Raw genomic sequence first — 19,216 nt, forward strand, 5'->3', positions numbered from 1 at the left:
TTTTGCCCACGCATCGCTCAACATCTCCACGCGCTGCCACATTGGCCCGAATAGGAAGGTTGCCAGTCCACCTTACAGATCTAGTGCCGCCGGTAAGATACCCGCCAAGAACACCGCCATCGGACATTGTACGTGCCCCCACGCACCGGTAGAAGCTTCTGCACGTGGTATTCATGAGCCTACGCGCCAGTCTCCCTTTTGGCGTGTGAGAAGCATGCGCCCCTCGCTGCAGCAGCCCAGCGTCTTCACTTCTTATTGCTGCCCGCCACGTGTCAACCTCTTACATCGGTCACGTCAGCCCTAGGCCACGTCACCAGAACGGCCACATCAGCACTTGTTAGAAAAGTTGACTTTGACTTTCTCAGCTTTGACTATTGACTTTGACCACTCAAAAAGTTGACTAGGTGTTTCCCACTCAATTTTTCATCATGATTTCAAATTTGTGGTCTATTTTTGCTTTTGGCATCTCTATATGGTAGAAAACAAGATTCTTCTCCAACTTTAGGCATTTGTTTTATGCGGTTCAAGTCGGTTTATGCATTGTTCAATTCGATTCCAAAGCCTTTTTCTTTGGCATAGTTCAATCTGATTCATTCTTCTTGCGGTAGGCACTCTCGGGTCAGACCAATCTTTCTTCAGGTCCATGGGTTTACGGGCCAAAGAAGCCCTTTTCAACTGACCCACTTATGTCTTGTCAAATGCCGCCATCACCGGTTACTGCAGGCCATTGATCCATTACTAGTGAAAATTTTGTAGGTCAAACCTTTCAATGGTTCAAGGGTTTCAGGTATGATTAGCCTCTTCAACCGGCCTTTTTTCTCCCTACTTAGCTCAGCCGACTAGGCGAGACGACTTTCTCTCTGCTCGAACAGACGAGGCCAGCTATTTCATTACTAATATATGGTTTTCAAGTCAAAACCAAGTGAACCAAGCTCCAGCTTAAATGCATAGTTCAATTCAGGTAGAATCCACCATTCTCTAGCAACTTTTATGGAATTATTTCGGCAACTCTGTCCGCACAAGCAGCTTTTTCGGCAAATTTAACTCTTTCTTTCCCTTTCTTTTACCCAAACTCAAGCTTACACCTTGAGTTTGAGGGAGAATGTTAAGAATATTATGTTATGGTTATTTATTTCCTTATGTATTCTAGGCCTACTAGGTTTATCTTTCCTTAGTTTATTAGGTTACTTGCTTATTACTCATAACCTTTCTATAAATAGAGGTCTCTGTAATCATTCATAATCAATTAATATCAATATAATGTAGTCCATTGTGTGTTTTCGCTCTCTCTATTATTCTTCCGGTCTTCTATATCTCTCCATTATTGTAATATGGTATCAGAACATATTTAACACACAATATTTTCTAAAAGACATAATATCTTCTTTTTATAGGCTTAATTTTTTTTATAAAAGTATATATATAAGGATAAATTCATAAATCCAGTTCATTATTGTTTGTACTATGTCAACTCTATCTTGAACAAATTCGTATGGTTATAAGGCTAGATATTGCAATCAATTTAGGAATTGACTTTTTGGCTTTCTACTATGAGATTTTATGTCAAGTCAAATGTCCTGGCTTCATTATCATTGTTATTTTAATTACATCATTACTAAATTATTGACCTAACTTATTAATATTATATCTTTGCATAAATACCTCTTCTTGAAGATGACCATGAAGGAAGGCATTTGATATATCAACTTACTAAATCTGCTGGTGAAAATAAACTGCCAAAGTAAGGAGAACACGAACAATAGTCGGCTTAATGACCGGGCTAAAAGTTTAGGTGTAGTCCACCCCACATTGTTGATCGAAGCCGTTGGCCACTAGACGAGCTTTGTAACACTCAATAGATCCATCTTGATTTTGTTCGTGCTTAAAGACCCATTTGTTTCTGATAATATGTTGATTAATGGGGCAATGACACAACACCCATGTTTCATTGGCAAAAAGAGCCTCATATTCAACAAGCACGACCTTTTTCAATTTAGGTGATTTGGAAGTTTGGAAGAAACACATTGGTTTAGGTACTACCAATATTGTATGAAAGGCATAGACCAGATGCTTTGTAGAATAGAAGAGTTGATAATCTAAGAAACCCTTCGACTGAAGAGATCAAGTCTTAGAACGAGTCTGCATAGGATGTTGTGGAGTGAGTGCTAGAGGGACATTTAGGTGGTGTTTGGTAAATGGGTTGGCCTAGACACTGTAGTTGATGTAGATTGATGTGAAAAAAAATAAGAATGTTTGGTATAAAAAAATGAAAAAGTGAAAAAATTTTGTTTTGTAGTGATTTTTTTATTTGAATAATAATAAAAAGTGAATGATTTGATATAAAAAGTTAAAAAGTTAGAATGTTTTGATGTTGGTTTTTTTGGGAAATGGTGATGAATAATGTCTAGGCCAACTTTAACCCTTTTACCAAACGAGGCCTTAATGTAGTCGTCGCAACAAGGACATCTAATATAGTCGTGGCAGTAAAAGATGGTGAACCATTAACACTTTCCAAAGGGATTGCCAATGACTCAGTTGTAGCAAGTGTAGTAGTGTCTATATTCACATGATGTAGACTGATTTAGGAAGAAAACTCCAAAGTGGGGATCACGGGCTCAGGTGCATATGGAGCCACTAGAGCAACCAAATGTGTCATGGTCTCAATTAATGAGCCACTTAGCGTGATGACCACAGGGGCAGAACATACAACTTCCACGTGAAGGAGCAACAAGAATAGTCTAACCCTTTGCAAGAAAACAAGTTTCATCAAACACCACATTCCGGGACTGATAAACATGTTGAGTGACAGGATTAAGACAATGGTATCCTATGTGATTAGAATTGAAACCAAGGAATAGACATTGCTTGCTTTTGAAAGAAAGTTTATTGGGCATATAGGGATGTAAACGAGGATAACATGCACACCCAAAAATATTAAGCAATTTATAGTCAAGTGGAGAGTGAAATAATTTATAAAAGGGAGCTTGATTTCCTAACACAGGAGTGAGAAGCCGTTTAATAAGAATAACTGCAGAAAAGCATCCACCCAAAATTGAGAAGGCAAGTGAAGTTGGGGAAATAAATAGAGGCCCATTTTCCTAATATGGTGATGCTTACTTTCAGCCAACCCATTTTGTTGAGATGAATGGGGACATGAACAACAATGTAAAATACTATGAGAATCAAGAAAATCAACAAACAAGCGAGATAAATACTTGCCACATTATCTGATTGAAGTTGTTTGATTCGGCATGGGAATTGATTTTCAACTACTTGCATCACTTATCTTCTTCGTGACATTAGTTTTCCCTTGCACATCCTCCTACACTATTTTATGATAACAATCGTGCCCTTCATATGACAGTTAATCACGTTTTCCATGATCGCACCAAGCATATTGAGCTTGATGTTCACTATATTCGAGAAAAAGTTGTTGCAGGTGTCCCGATATTCATGCACCAACGCTTATAAAGAGTACGTTATCTAATCTTCCAACTTATTACTTATCCTTGTTTCCGATTTCTATGAGTGTGGCCAATAGGATTGAGAAGATTCAAAGAGATTTTTTGTGGGGAGGAATGGGAGATGAACAAAAACTGCATCTTGTCAACTAGAACCAAATTTGTCGTCCTTTAAGGGCCGGCAGTCTTGGCATTTGAAATGTGTATAATTTCAACCAAGCCCTTTTGGGAAAATGGCTATGGAGATATGCGACAGAGAGTGAGGCGCTTTAGTATAAGATAATCAAAGCTAAGTATGAAGATTAGGATGGTGGAGGTGTCGGGGCCTTATGGTGTGAGTTTGTGGAAGCATATTAGACGAGGATGGGATATCTTTGCAAAAGGTGTGAGGTTTGAGGTGGGGCTAGGATCGAAAGTTCTCTTCTGGCATGATACGTGGTGTGATAATCAGTCGTTGAAGCATGCTTTCCCTTCCTTGTTTAGTATTGCAAGGTACAAAGAAGCGTGGGTGAAAGATAATTTTATGTGGAGGAATAGGGTTGTTGAGTGGAATATCATCTTTGTGTGTTCCATTCAGGATTGGGAGTTGAATGTGATATCATCTTTCTTTGAACTGTTGTACTCTTGTAAGATTTCTCATGGTAATGTAAATCGGATTTGTTGGTCCCCTTCTAAGAAAGGTACGTTTGAGGTGAAGTCTTTCTATAAGGCCTTATCCATTCCAGCTTATGAGGTGTTTCCATGGAAGAGTATTTGGCGCTCTAAGGTGCTGCTGCGAGTGACATTTTTTGGGTGGACTACAGCTTTTGGCAAAATTTTGACAAGATAATTTGCGAAAGAGGAGTATTGTGGTAGTGGAATGGTGTCGTATGTGTAAGAATAACGGGGAATCCGTAGATCATTTATTGATCCATTGTGAAGTAGCCACTTGGCTATGGTACTATATTTTTACTTTGTTTGGTATTGAGTGGGTTATGCCACAAAGGTTCCTTAACTTGCTTGCTTATTGGAATCAAGTGGGGGGTTGAGATCTCTAAAGTTATTTGGAGGATGGTTCCTTTGTGCGCCACTTGGTGTATATGGAGGGAGAGGAATGCACGAACTTTTGAGGATAAGGAGTGTTCGGTGGATGGGGTGTGGAAGAATATGATCTCAATGCTATACTTGTGGGCATTGGCTCACGATCGTATTGATGTCCCAACTATAAAAGAGTTCTTGAATATATGCTCTTTGTATATGCCATAGGGGTTCTGTTGTATATATATTTGTAATAAGATTGCGTCCCTCCGCGCTTTTTCAATAATATTCACATTAATTAAAAAAAAAAAAAAAGTTGCTGCAGGTGTCCTAATTACTCGCCATGTTCCTTCTACTTTACCGGTGGTTGATATTTTTATAAGGCACTTTCTAAAGATTACTTTCATACTCTTCGAATCAAGCTTGGAGTTTTGCCTCCGCCACCCTCTAGCTTGAGGGGGAGTGATAAAGAAAACACACCCCATACACAGTGGTAGATCTACGTAGAGGCGGGGTAGGGGCGCCCGCCCCTACAAAAATTTTTTTTTTTAAAAAAATTCTTACAGTAGTTTTTAAAATTTCTTTTATGCCTTCGTTGCTTCTAGCCCCTTCTTCTTTACCCCTTCTGAGTTCGAGAGGACTTGCCTCCCTTTTTCTTAAATTGCTTCTCTTTTGCTTCTCTCTGTGTGGCGCAAGTGAAAAGAGAAATAAGAAAACCAGAGGTGTGAAGGGGAAGGAAGACTTCAAAACTGAAGAAACACAACAATGATGTCGCATAGGTAATGAGGTGTATTGGGAAGTGTTGTACGCGTGGCAACCATAGATGTTTATGATGAAAATGACACAAATAATAGAGACAGTTGATTACCATATGAAAGAATAGAATACATACAATGCTTTCTATTCGTTATTTAAAGCTCTATTGACCTGAAGCTCTTTTTTATCAGAAAATAATTTTTCCATTTAATGCCTTGTTCTATGTCTATTAGTCTTTTTAGTAAATATTAAGAGAACAAATGAATGATTTGAATAAAAATAAATAAGAACATGTACATAACATCATCCAAATATATCTTCATCAAACCCTAACCCTAGCTCTTTCTCTCTGAGCGCCGCAGCCGCATAGGTAAGGTATCTCTAGGGTTGGGAAGGAAGGATGGTCCCTCCTCCCCTTGCCCTCTTCGCAACGGGTGCTAGAAGTTTACTTGATGCCCCATTGCCTCCTCTCTCCCCCTTCTCTGCTGCCCCTTTCCCCCATTTGGTCTACTTTTCTCTGGCGTGGCCCTTCTCCCTTTCTCCACCTTGCCTCTTTCCTCCCCAGCCATCACCCTCTGCTGCATTTTTTTTGCTGGATTGGGCTTGGCTTTGGACCGGTTCATTTTTGCTCTACTGCCCTCCACCCTCCACCTCGACGCATGCACTACCACCTTGCTAACCGGTTTCGCCCATGCCCATCCCACCTTTTGCACTGGATCCGTATTTCCGGCTGTGTTTTGGGTTTCTGTTCTCTCCGGCTATGGTTTTGATTTCGTTTTTTGGTTTTTTTTTTTTTTGACGTTAATCTTGGTATGTTGTTATTTGTTTATGTTGCTTGTTTGGCACACTCTGTGGGTGCTACTCTAGGGGGATTCACTCAAACTCTCCCCCCAGTTTGTTTTGTGTGTGCCACCGATCTCTTCCACGCCCACTCTGCTGCCTACCGTCCGCTACTGGGTCTTTCTCGCGTCCCCACTGTGATGAACTTCCAACGCCACCTTTAGCTTCGGTTTCCATCCAGCACGCGATCGGCTTCCTCCCGGGGGCCATTATCCGAATAGTGTTTTTTTCCTTGAATTTCTTCTTCTTCTTTTTTTCTTTTTTTTTTCCCCTTTTTTTGCTTTTATTTTCGTTTTTTTTCCCTGTATGTTTTTCTTTCCTGTTTTTTTGCTTGTAATAAGGCTCTGTCCTCTCTTTGATCTGCCCGTTGCTGCTTTGGTCCAGATTCTTGGGTTGTGGATGTGAATGATATCCTGGTTATCGGGTCGAGGAGGAAGAGTTTTGGCTTGGGGGTTTTTTCCTCTCAAGGCCGAGGAATAAGCGCTACCTATGCATTAGAAAGTGTCTGTTTGGTGCAGATCTGTTTTTAAACCTAAAGAATTGTCATGGGTTAGTGGATGTTTTGTAATGGTTGATTAGTACTTTCAGAGCTTTTGCTCTATTTGTAAGAGCTTTGCTCACGACCTTTTATCAATAAATGAGTGTAGAATTTCCCCCTTAAAAAAATATATATCTTCATCAATTTCCACCACCATTAAGAGGCTTGATTTTTTTATTTTTTATTTATTTTTATTCATTAAGAGGCTTTAATTGCTATTATATATACATACATATGTGGGGATTAAATAAAAGTATTATTTTATAGTTTTATCGGTAAATGTTTTTATCTTGGATATTTGAATGGAAAAAAAAAATGTATTGATTCTTATTTTTTATTATATAATAATATTTTGATATGGACAACATTAACATTGTTTGTTTGAGAATAACTTCTATAAGGACCTACATAAATCAAGTCATTTGTGCCCTCCATTAAAGAATGGACACATCAGCATATTGCACCATATCAAATAAACAAAGATGCACACAATTAAATCTTCTTGTATCACAGAACTCTTCTCTTTCCCATTGACCCATTGCCGGCCCACCCATGCCGCCAAGCCCCACCACCCTCTCGTCCACTGCTGCTCCATCAAAGTGATTTACCTTCTTAATCAGCACCCACATGAAGACAAAGATAGATGTAGATTAATCACACACCAAATGAGGAATAGTTTACTGGTGATTAATTCATTCTCCAAACACACCAAATGAGGAAGACGAAGACAGATCTAGATTAATCAGCCAGAATATGGACTTTAATTAAGAATAGTTTACTGGTGATTACTAAACCACACAATGTACTGTCTGTATATGTATCAATTACTGGAAAGAAAAAAGAAAAAAGAAAAAGAAAAAAAAAAAAAAAAACCCATATCACTTATCACAATTTTCAGATCTATGTGAACCAAGTCATAAACGAAACATATACGAGAAAAAGGAAAAACAACCATGATATTTGCCTTTGAAAGCTGACATTTTTGACAAACAGAATGAAAGACAGTGTTCTGTGAGAGGGATGAGTGTTTGGAGAGAGACGAAAGCAGAAATCGTTTGTTTTTGTCTTCTTCTCATTTGGTGCAATATGATGATGTGTCCATTCTTTATTTGAGGGCACAAAGGACATGGTTTATACCAGGTCCTTTATAGAAGTTATTCTCTATTTGTTAAGGGTTAACAAGTTTAAGAAGATTTTGTCTCTTAAATACATTATTTGTTATTGTCTATTTATTTTATTGAAACCTGTTTTTATTTTATTTTATTTTATTTTGATAATTATTAGAATATGCTAGTAATTTGATTAGAATACTTCATTTCTATTTTGAATTTTATATATATATATATATATATATATATATATATATAGTAAAATATATTTTTTGTTTTATATATATAAAACAAAAAAAATATATTTTACTATTATATTGTATTATTTAGTTCTGCCCCTCCTCATACCAATCCTAGCTCTGCCACTGCTCATACAGATCGAGCTTCACCATAAATAATGGAATAAGATATGCCTTTGGTTTAGGAAGATATTATTATCTCTAAAATATTACCGTTGTCTAGAATATAGTTGTTGTGGACCTTTGTATGGCATGTTACCGTTGTGGACCTTTGTATGGCGAGTTACTGTTGTGGTCCTTTGTATTGCAAGTTAGTATTGCGAATCCTTTCTAAACCGTTGCATTATTCTGAACTTTCCCATATTTGTGAAAGTGTACTGATATACATTAAGGACCATTGCAGAATTACCTTCTAAAATACATGCATGCAATATAGTGACATGCTTTCCTTTTGTATTCATATTCAATATATAGAAGAAGTACACGACTAGACCAACTCGTGTTTTTGAGTAACTCTTTGTCATTCCTAAACCAATTATCTTATCTTCTTCACATAAACACCAAGGAAGGCAACATATGAATGAGAATGATTGTGAGAAATTGGTTGCAAATTTATTGGGTAGAGACCATCAAGAAGCCTGCTCGTTTGCATGTCAATCATAAAAAATTTAGAACCAATCAACACAAAGTCACAATCATATAAACAAAATCTGTTAATAGACAATAAATTTGTTGCTACCAAAGAGAAATGCAAAACACATGAAAGAGAAAACTTGTTGGTAATAGCACATAAAATTGAAGAACATGTGTTGAATGGGAAGACTCAAGCCATTGCCAACAGTCACAATGTTAGGACCAGGGAATGGTTCCTGGATATTGAGATTTGCTAAGTCAATGGTGATGTGAGCATTAGCACCATTGTCAACATACCATTACTCATCCTTCAGAGTTGTATTATTTCATGCAATCATGGCAGCTAGCTGGGGAGGTGGTTGACGACCCTGAAATGCATAGTCCATTTGATGAAAATAGTCCAGCTCCTAATGGTTTTGTTTCCCACAAATCTGGTAACGAGCATTGGGCGGAGAAGAAGCTTGTGACATGGAGGTTAATGGTCTAGCCAAATAGGAAGGTACTGGACCTTTCGGTTGGTACTATTGGGGCTTAAGAGAGAACTTCAAATATGGAGAAAAGGAGCCCTTCAATTTCCTATTTCCAAAATGTGGAGAGAAAGATTTGTTAGAATACATAACAAAAGTATTCGATGAAGGAGGGATTGAACGATGCTAAGACTCCACAAATAGTTCATGAGATAGCTGTTTAGTCTAAAAGTCATCAAAAGAGATGTCACAGTCCCTTGTAGACATAGACATGACTATAACAAAGGCTACATAATTGCCATTCAACCCAATTATTATATAAGAAATCAATTCCTCATCATTAAGTGGTTTGCCTGCCATAGCCAATTGTTAAATCAATTCTTTGGCAACTTTTGCAAGAATTCAATACATGACTTCGACCCTAGGTGAAGACTTTGAAGCTGTCATTTGATATGGTTGATATGAGGCTTGGACTAAGATGTAAATTTCTTTGCTAAATGAGACCACACTTGGCGAGAAGTATACGCCATGGACAAGACCTTCTTGACAAGGGTAGCATTGATCCAACTAAGAAGGAATTGGTCCTTCTTGTACCAAAGAGAATAGGCTGGATTTACAGTGTGTCATTTCCTTACCATCAGAGTCAAGTAGGAATTGTGGCGGGCACGGTTCAGAACAATCCACGATACCCCTGAACTCATGAATCTTAAGAGCATGGTTCATCTAAGAGAACCACATAATGTAATTAGGACCATTCAACCTAACAAACACGATACGAGAAACATTGGGAAGTTCGTAGGAAACGAAAGTAGAGGATGAAACAGCCATTGGAAACCAAAAGAAAGAAAAAGAAGATGAGGACAGAAAATAATGTGAGTTAAAAAAGCTTTGATACTAGAAAAGAATATTTTGAACCAGTTTGTCAAACTTACCAAAACTGTATAGTTGATAGATTGTGATAGGTTACAACAATTCAATTATAACGCTCCATCTTATCTACAATACATGATAATAAGTTGATAATTATTGATAACTCTTAACACAAGATAAATCATAATAAACGTTTAAGTTCCAAATGACACCAAAGGCTTGCTGTTAGGATGAGATATAGTTGTATCATCATTTGAATTGATTGTATTGTTAACAATTGCTATGTTAAATTTCATGTTTAGCCTGACTATGATTTTTTTTTTTTTTTTTTTTTTTGGACATGCATTAGAATGTGAATGTAATCTTGAGTTAAAAGTCAAAATGTGACAAAGCACTGGGGCACCCCGCACTTGTTTTAATTTTCAAAGTATATTCGAGTGTTATTGAGTTGAAAGAGTTTGACTGTATCAAGTAGGATTGTAGATGCGGATGTGGTTATTGACAATAACTACATTTGCATCAGCATTATGTGGTTGTCATTTTTAGTTAACTGCATATGCATCTGCATCTGCATCTGCATCATGTGGTTACTAACTGCTATTCGTGGGGTTATTGCAGTTATTAAGTGTTATTCGCATAATAGGTAATATGCCTTTTGGGCCTATTTTAGTCTTTTGGATCTCTATTAATGCCTATTTTAAATTATTTTGAAAAAAAATTGGACCTACTTTTAGTGTTTTTGGTTTTTTTAAAGCCCCTAGTGTTTTAGATAAAATCCATAATTTGATTATACATTTTAGCTTAGAAATAACAAAGAAAATACAAATATACAAATTACAAAGCATTGTTAGTGAATTTGTTTATATATATATAACCGCATCTACATACTCTAAAGGCACTGTCTACATTCACATATATAATTGATAGTTTAGCGGTTAGTTGGGTTAATAAATGTGCATAGGTACAACCATAGGTACAACACCAAGTAGGGGTGAAAAGCGGTTATTGGTTAAAACCGTTAATTGCAATCGCTTAGGCAGCTAGTAAAATCGGCTAACCGCCTATAACCGCAAAACGACGTCGTTTCTACAATAATATCCTATTATATATATATATAGGTGGTTAGCGATTTTTTCAAATCCTAAAACCGATAACCGCACCACCCTAGGCAGTTAACGATTTTATTTTTATTTTTTATTTTTATGTCTGCATAATGAGAGGGAAATAAGGAAATGTGATTCGAACTAGTGACCTTCGCTTCATGAGTCACAATTCCAAATTCATTGAACTATTCTTGAAAATGTTGGCAATTTTTTATAACCACCTTCAAAAGTAGTTAGGCGATGATTAGCGGTTAGCAGGCGAATGATAGCCGCCCGTTAATTCAGCCTTAGCACCAAGTGCATTTCTTCGACACGAAGCGAAGCAATCGACCTAACAAAAGTCATTCTTGTCAAGTCTGCAATAATCGACGTAATACACAGAAATGTCGCTGTAAAAAATACAGAGTCGTAAACCCTTCGGTTTGCACAATTTTGCTCACTCCCTCCAAAGCGGAAGTTTTTGAACTGGGGAAAGGGAACTGCTGAGAGCTGAGATTCCTGAGCCGGTAACACCCCAAAAACATGATCCCATAACAGACCAATCTCTCACCCTCTCTTTATTCCCAGCAAACCCTAGACACCGACCCAGCTCACCGGTCATGGAATCGGGAGGCGCGAGAGACAAGGCATCTCCGCCTCCACCGAAGCCCTCCAAGTTCTCAGTGTACCAGAACGCTGCTCTCTCAGCTGCCCTCACCGCCAAAAGTCTTCAACCTTCCAAGTGTACCCTTCTCTGCGGTTTCTCCTTCTCCTCCGCCTCCGCCTTCGCTCTTCTCACCCTTATTTCCTGGTACAATTTGCTTCTTGCTTTCGTAACTATACTTGAAAATTAGGGTTTTTCTTTTCTTCTTCTTTAACTTGCCTGGTTTTGAGTTTTTCATTCTGTGAGTGGAATCTATGATATAACATTGTTTGAAACATGTTTTCAGTGCTTGTAAGAGCAGATATTGAAGCAATAAACTTTGGAAAGTGAGGCTTTTTGCTCGGTTTCTATGGTTCTAAATCTTGTATTTTCGAATTAAATTGGTAGGAAACTCGCTTGGGTTGCTTTTCGGTATTAGTTACTTTTAGAACTAGAATTTAACTGAATTGTTGCTTTGAGGGGGTAAGAAAGTGTCTCAATAATGTGAATCGATCAATGCCCTAGGGTTTTGTGGGGGTTCTAAGTGAGTACTTTGTTTTCGAACCTTTTGAATGTGCTCCATATGGTTGATGGCTGAATATACTTCAAAGGAAAAGATAGGAAAAATTGGAAACTTTGAGTCATGTTTATCTCATTATTTTGGGATGTGTGGAAACAAAAACCTATGCTCATTTGAGTCTAATTAAACTATTAGTGTTAGCAGAGTCGGGTTGTTCATTTTAAGGAAGTAAGAAATGGAGAAGAATGGCTCGGAATTTCATATCTTGTTATTGCAGAATTTCTTAGCACCTATAAAACAAGGATAGAGGGTAAGGTCACAGGTTCAATCCCCTACGAAAAAGAAAATACCCAATGGAGGGTCTCCTTCTGTTTTGTTTCCCGGGTAATTTTTTTATAGATAAGTAACAAAAATTTTATTAAAAGCATAAAGCGCCCCCAAGTACATAGGTGGTATACAAAGGAGAGCACCTAACACAAGCACCAAAAACCGACAAATTGAGTAATTGTGGGTAAGTTTTATGGACTTTCGTAGTTTTTGCCTTTCAGTTGCTAAGATCTAATTTAATCAACTTTGTGCTGAATCTAATTGAGTTTATCTGTTATAAGCAACATAGATTCAAGGGTTTGATTATCCATCTAATTTTCTCATGAATCAGAAGGATTTTAAGCTAGAATATTGTACTTTCAGATCTTGGTTTTGGCCATGGGTTTTGATTTTGTATTTCACGTGGCTAATTATCTTCCATTGACTTGTTGAAGGGAAAACGGCTTCATTGACAATTTGAAGTTCAGAAGTCTTCCCCAGGAAACAGCATGTAAGCTTAAAATACAGTTCACATATCTTAGTTTGGTTAAACAAATGCTCGGATTGGCATAAATATTTTTGAAAATCTTGCATTTGTCCTTCAGATTTGATTGCCAAGGCACTACAGACAGTAGTGGGCTTAGTCTTTTTTGGAACTGTATTTTCCCTCTTCAAAGCCATCTCTCTGCATAGAGCAAGAAATGCGGCTGGAGTGTCCATTCTATCTTCCGGTAAAGGAAATAAGGATCAAACATGTCTTACGAATCGTCAACTAGGACTTTTGGGAATAAAACCAAAGGTTGAACAAGTCACATCCGAGTCCTCAAAGAAACCTCCCAAGTCTAGACCGCACTCAGATGTCCTTGTTCCACTTCATCCGCCAATGACCAGTCCAAGTCATTCATCTAGAACCAGTGCGGATAGATCAAACTCCAGTGGGGGAAGTAGGAGGCATGCTGTCAGCACCCCATCCAAATCACTGAGTCCTTCGTCCTCTTTATATCTCGTCCCTGGTGCTGTTTCACAATTGCTTTCTGTTCAAAGTTCACCTGGGATGGATTCAATGGTCTCAACCCCTTGGTCAAACAAGCGACCCTCCTCTGGAAAAGAGATCACATCAGAAGAAAAGCTTGAACAATTCTTGGCAGAAGTAGATGAGAAAATCACAGAATCAGCTGGGAAACTGGCAACTCCACCCCCCACCATTAGTGGTTTTGGCATGGTCAGTCCAAATACTGTTGCCAATTCAGCTAATACCTCAGGAACTACTAGAAGTACTCCGTTGAGGCCTGTGAGGATGTCTCCAGGTTCCCAGAAGTTTAGCACTCCCCCGAAGAAAGGAGAAGGTGATCTTCCTCCACCCATGTCCATGGAAGAAGCTACTGAAGCTTTTGAGCATTTGGGCATCTATCCTCAAATTGAGCAATGGCGTGACCACCTCAGGCAATGGTTTTCTTCGGTTTTGCTTAATCCTCTTCTTAAGAAGATTGAAACCAGTCATATTCAGGTCAATTATCACTTTCATCGTTATCATCACCTCCTCCTGCTTCTATTTTTATTTCTTTGGCTATTTTTCTTTGGTAATAAAGTATAATGTTCTCAATAAATACCAGTTGTCTTTAATTGGTTTTTATCATGGTCCCAGTTTGTTTATGTTAAAAATGTGGAACTTGGGAATTATCCTTCCTAAATTGAAATTCTAGAATTCCTTGATTGGCATATGCACAAGGTGGCAGTATTCAATTATGAGTTTTCATTGAGGACGTGTACTTGAGTGTATATGGAACAAAGAAGCATACATTGTCACAATAATGTGACACTACATCTTTGAAAAACCTTATCATATTTGGAAATAACTCTGCGTAATATGAGTATTTTTCAACTTTGCTTAGTAGTGGTGAGATATAAAAGTTCAAAAGTTGGCACAGTTTGGATCTGACTTGAAACAGACAGAAAAAATGGGGAATTTGTTGCTTTGGAGGATGGGGGATTTGGGTTGCTGGAACAAAGAGGTAAAAGGATTCCAAGCATCTAGTTAGTTAAAAATTTGACCTAGCAACAAGCATTTTAAAGATTGACTTTAATAGAATATTCACACATGTTGTAAGGACATATGAAGTTCCACGTTGCCTAGTCATGCAGAAAGGAATTTTTGTACTGCAAAGAGCTGAAATTATTGAGGTACTTAGTAGCATAAGTTTCTCTAAAATGTATCTATTATACTAACTTAAATTCTTGTATTTGTAGGTAATGCAAGCAGCTGCCAGACTTGGCATTTCAATCACAATCAGCCAAGTAGGAAGTGATTTACCTACTACTGGAACTCCTGCTACCGTGTCTCCAATTGATAGGAGTAAGGATTGGCAACCCGCATTTACTCTAGATGAAGATGGAATTCTTCATCAGTTACGAGCCACTCTTGTGCAGGCTATTGATACGTCCATGCGTAGGCTACTTGACCATCAATTATTGATATATTTTATTTTGACATTTACTGGAGAGGTTTTGCTTACAGATCTTTGCTGACGTTTCATGTCTCATCATATGCAGCCAAGTTGCCTCTGGCCAATCTGCAACAGTCCCCACAGCAGAATCCCTTGATCCCTATTATGCAGGAGTGTGTAGATGCTATCACCGAACACCAAAGGCTTCATGCTTTGATGAAAGGAGAGTGGGTTAAAGGTTTGCTACCTCAAAGCGGTGTTCGAGCTGATTATACTGTACAACGGATCCGAGGTAATTAGACTTTTTATTTTTTTAATGCCTATCACCTTTCTTGGGTCTCTTATAAACATCTGAAATAAAGTATGCTAATCTGGAGTTGATCTTGTGGCAACTGTTTAGTCTATCTAATCTAACCTTGGATTACCTGCATGTGGAATTTTTCAGAGCTCGCTGGAGGAACCTGCTTGAAAAATTATGAGTATCTTGGAAGCGGGGAAGTATATGACAAAAAGAACAAGAAGTGGACTCTGGAGCTTCCAACCGATTCTCACTTGCTTTTGTATCTATTTTGTGCTTTCCTCGAACACCCAAAGTGGATGCTACATGTGGATCCTACATCTTACACGGGAGCCCAGTCCAGCAAGAACCCATTGTTCTTGGGAATTCTGCCTCCAAAAGAAAGGTTTCCTGAGAACTATGTTGCTGTAATATCTGGTGTACCTTCTGTTCTTCACCCAGGAGCGTCTATTCTGGTGGTTGGAAGGAAAAGTCCCCCAAGTTTTGCCTTGTACTGGGATAAGAAGGTGCAATTTTCTCTTCAGGTTGGTAGTTAATAAGATATGTTTTCTGATTACATTGAATACGTCTTGTACCATTGTATTTTTATAGGGGTTCATGGCAAGTATAATACATATCCAATAAGACCTGTTTTCTGGTTGCATTTTATGTCTTCTTGGGGCATGATTTAAACAGAAGGAACCTATGTCCCAATATGGTGCACTGGATTGTATATAAGGGCCATCTTATCTCCAGTGAAAGGGCATCTGTGCAGTGATAATTCTATATCCATCTCCTGAGTGATTCTTCCATTGTGTTGTCCTTTTTTTTTTTTTTTTTTTTTTCTTTTAGTCTTTTGGGTCCTCGTAATTTTATATTCATGAGCTGAGTGATTCTCCAATGAACAGGCAGAACAGAATAATTTTTTTACTTAATTAGAAGCGACCCTTAATATCTTGCGAGTGGTTTTACCTGTTTGGTCAAGTCTTAATTGCTTTATTGGGTGAGACAAGCTTCTAAATTTTCTAGGTGCCTTTGGCAAGGTAGATTTAGTTTTTAGGATCCATTAATGCATATATGGTAAGCATTTTTTTATTACTCATCCATTAGAGCAAAGCAATGTCTGTCTTGACATTTCTCTTTCCTCTCATGAGATGCGTGTGCATATGCTTACACCATATATGTAAATTGTTGATTTAGTCAAAATAACAACTGTTATGATCTTTATTTTCAGGGAAGAACGGCGCTTTGGGATTCCATCTTGCTTTTGTGCCACAGGATTAAGATTGGATATGGAGGGATAGTTCGAGGTATGCATCTTGGTTCGTCAGCCCTGAGCATCCTTCCGGTTCTGGATTTGGAAACGGAAGACTGAGTTCTTGTTAGGGATGCTGCGTTTTGCTTGTAACACAGATTCTCAGTGCTGGCTTAAGCAACAAAGAACTGATGTATATGTGCCCAAACTGCACTTTCCATTGCAGAATTTGCTTTCTGAGTGAAACCCATCTGAGATAAGAGCACTGTTTGAAAATTTTGTTTCACACAGCTGACTTGCAAAGTTAGATCATTCTTAGAAACAACCCCTTCGAGTCCTTTGATGATTGACTTAGGTTACATGGGGTTCTAGCCGAGATTTGTATCCCTTAGGTGAGAGGGCTTCTTACAAAATTTTTTTAAGGATATTTATGTTTCTGTATTTTAGTAAATTTGCTTGTCCTTCTCTGCCGAAAATTTCAGTTATTTTCCCTATGTTGAAATGTGTCATGCAATCGCCCAATAACTCTGCTCATATTCTAAATACCCATGTTTGGATTGGAAAGCCAAGGTTTCATAGCCTCGTGTTCATGAACCTTGAGAAAAGTGTGCATTATACAATTGGGAAGATACTATAAGCACCCATGATATATAATCTGTATCTAGTCCTAGTGCAAAGTACAATTTTTTTATGAGAATTTTAATAGCTTTATGACAATATATTGTGAGATTCTATTTTTAGGGACCCACTTTGGTCATGAGGGTGGCCTGGCTAGCCGGATTGGGGGTGGTTGGCCACCCCAAGCGGCCAAATGAGAGTGGTTGAAATCACCCCTAAACCCTTTGGGGGTGGCCGAGCACTCCCAAGAGGCCATCCCTAAACCCTTTTTGGGGGTGGCGGTAGCCAACTTACAATTTTCTTTCTCTTTTTTTTTTTTTTTTTTGATGATTTTGGTTTATTGAATTTGGGGCATTTTTGGAAATTTTTAAAACACACGGGGCAATTTTGGAAATTTTAGACCAAAAAATGCACGTGCTTTGCAAATAGTTAACGAAGTGGCTATATTGTCAATTTTTAATACTTTGTTAGAGTACATTGCAAATTTTTAAACATTGAGAGTTGAATTACAAATGAGGTAAAGTGTAATTTTCTCAAACTTAAATATCCTTCCATGGAAAACAAAATTCTCCTTACTATGACTTGATGGGAAACTATAGACAGAAACTCCTCAATTCGACTAAAGCACAAAAGAGCAATTGTAGTTTGTTTATATAACCGCTCTTGACAGGGAAATAAAGTGTTGTAGTTACTTTAGTTACAACTTAACAACAAGCAGCCCGTCTAGCTCAGTTGGTAGAGCGCAAGGCTCTTAACCTTGTGGTCGTGGGTTCGAGCCCCACGGTGGGCGTCTTCGGTTGTGTCTTTTTTTGCCATTTTCGAATTTTTTAAGCACGTTCTTTTTCATGAGGAGTCACGAACTGGAGCCGGCGTGATTTTCTTTCTTGCACCGTTGTTTTTTTTTTTTTTTTCCCTGAAATATTTTTGCATTTTGATATATAAATTTTTTAATGTTCGAAGAAAAAATGATGATTCGAATTAATAACATCCTCCTCCAATTTGACCTTGTTTTTAGCCGCATGAGCTACCATTTAGAAGTATAGCCCAACTAAAATAGTGAAGAAGTTTTAGTTTTACTTACCAAAACAATAAACAATAATTTTTCACTCCATCTCTGTAGTCTTTTTTAATTGTTTTTTTTCAACTCTTCCGGAAGAGCACCCAAAGGCAGTGTGAATGTTGGATCGGAAGCTTAGAACCGTCGCCGTCGAGATCTATCGGTACCCCTCTCTCTCTCTCTCTCCCTCTAGTTTGGTCGGGATAATATCCTGAACATGGTGACTATCAAACTAGACCGCACCCATGGCCTGAACAATTTAATTTCTAGATTGCTCAAAATAAATTGGCAAGCGGTGTTGATTTGGTGTTAAGGTTATTGCTGAAATGTGAAAGCCATCGGATTTTGTATAAGAAAAAGAAATGATTCCCGTCAATATATATATATTTCATCTTACAAATTAACTATTAGATTTATGGACTTACGTAGACTCCACACAAATTCAATAGTAGACCCCACAAATCTAATAATTGATTTATTAAATTTATAAGATATGAAAAAAAAAAAATTATAACTCTAATAGTTTTTGTTAAAATTTTAGACAGAAGTTGGGTGCAAAGATTTATTTGTGTATTTTGCTTATCACATATAATTTCTAGCTAATTTTTATACCCCAGTGAGTTAATTGTAACTAAATGAAAACATAGACTGGTTCAACATTTTATTTTTTTTCTTTCAAAAAATGAGTCATGATATGAATCATATGGGAATGGAAATATTATAAAGGCGATATTGCACAAACGTTCAATTAACAGAAGCTAACAAAAACGTTGTTCCAGATTGCTAAGTAGAGAGTTGGATGATGGCTTATAAAATGCTCAAGCTACTGTGAAAATTGAAGTACTCCTTTATGGGCGAATTCAAAACAAACTGTAGTCCGGGGGGGAGGGGGCAGGGCAAATTAAAGTTTAGAGGTGCGAGTGCAGATGGGGTAATGTTAGGATGGAAAGTATAAGAGGACAGAAAGTATAAGTTAAAATGATAAAAAAGGATTGGGGGTTTGTGACTGATTTTATAAGGAAGAAAGAGAAGTTCCCATTTGACTATACTTGTTTTCTTTCTTTGTAAGGATTATTTCACCTAC

General features: G+C 37.8%; 1 protein-coding gene and 1 non-coding gene across 3 annotated transcripts; both read left to right on the top strand.

The window, feature by feature from the left end:
• Positions 1-11,404: 11,404 nt before the first annotated feature.
• On the top strand, positions 11,405-16,951 carry LOC132164380 (uncharacterized). Of its 2 annotated transcripts, none has more exons than XM_059574884.1 (7): positions 11,405-11,823; positions 12,937-12,992; positions 13,087-13,988; positions 14,729-14,927; positions 15,032-15,217; positions 15,371-15,729; positions 16,437-16,951. In XM_059574884.1, the coding sequence occupies exons 1-7, from the start codon at positions 11,633-11,635 to the stop codon at positions 16,575-16,577; spliced, it is 2,034 nt and encodes a 677-aa protein (XP_059430867.1). In that variant the 5' UTR covers positions 11,405-11,632; the 3' UTR covers positions 16,578-16,951. The 2 variants fall into 2 exon arrangements, with proteins under 2 accessions (XP_059430867.1, XP_059430866.1); XM_059574883.1 differs by having other exon boundaries at positions 11,408-11,823; positions 15,371-15,747.
• Positions 16,952-17,792: 841 nt separating this feature from the next.
• TRNAK-CUU (transfer RNA lysine (anticodon CUU)) lies at positions 17,793-17,865 on the top strand. The gene has a single exon. It is a non-coding gene; the product is annotated as a tRNA-Lys (tRNA).
• Positions 17,866-19,216: the final 1,351 nt, after the last annotated feature.

Source organism: Corylus avellana, chromosome ca10, assembly GCF_901000735.1.
Source record: "Corylus avellana chromosome ca10, CavTom2PMs-1.0".
Lineage (NCBI taxonomy): Eukaryota > Viridiplantae > Streptophyta > Magnoliopsida > Fagales > Betulaceae > Corylus > Corylus avellana.

What these genes read in the sequence shown, in the direction of transcription:
- LOC132164380 (XM_059574883.1), top strand. Translation starts at nt 11,633, where the DNA reads ATGGAATCGGGAGGCGCGAGAGACAAGGCATCTCCGCCTCCACCGAAG. An exon ending in TTGAAACCAGTCATATTCAG is followed by an intron (nt 13,989 to 14,728) that starts GTCAATTATCAC and finishes TTGTATTTGTAG; the next exon opens with GTAATGCAAGCAGCTGCCAG. An exon ending in GGCTATTGATACGTCCATGC is followed by an intron (nt 14,928 to 15,031) that starts GTAGGCTACTTG and finishes CATCATATGCAG; the next exon opens with CCAAGTTGCCTCTGGCCAAT.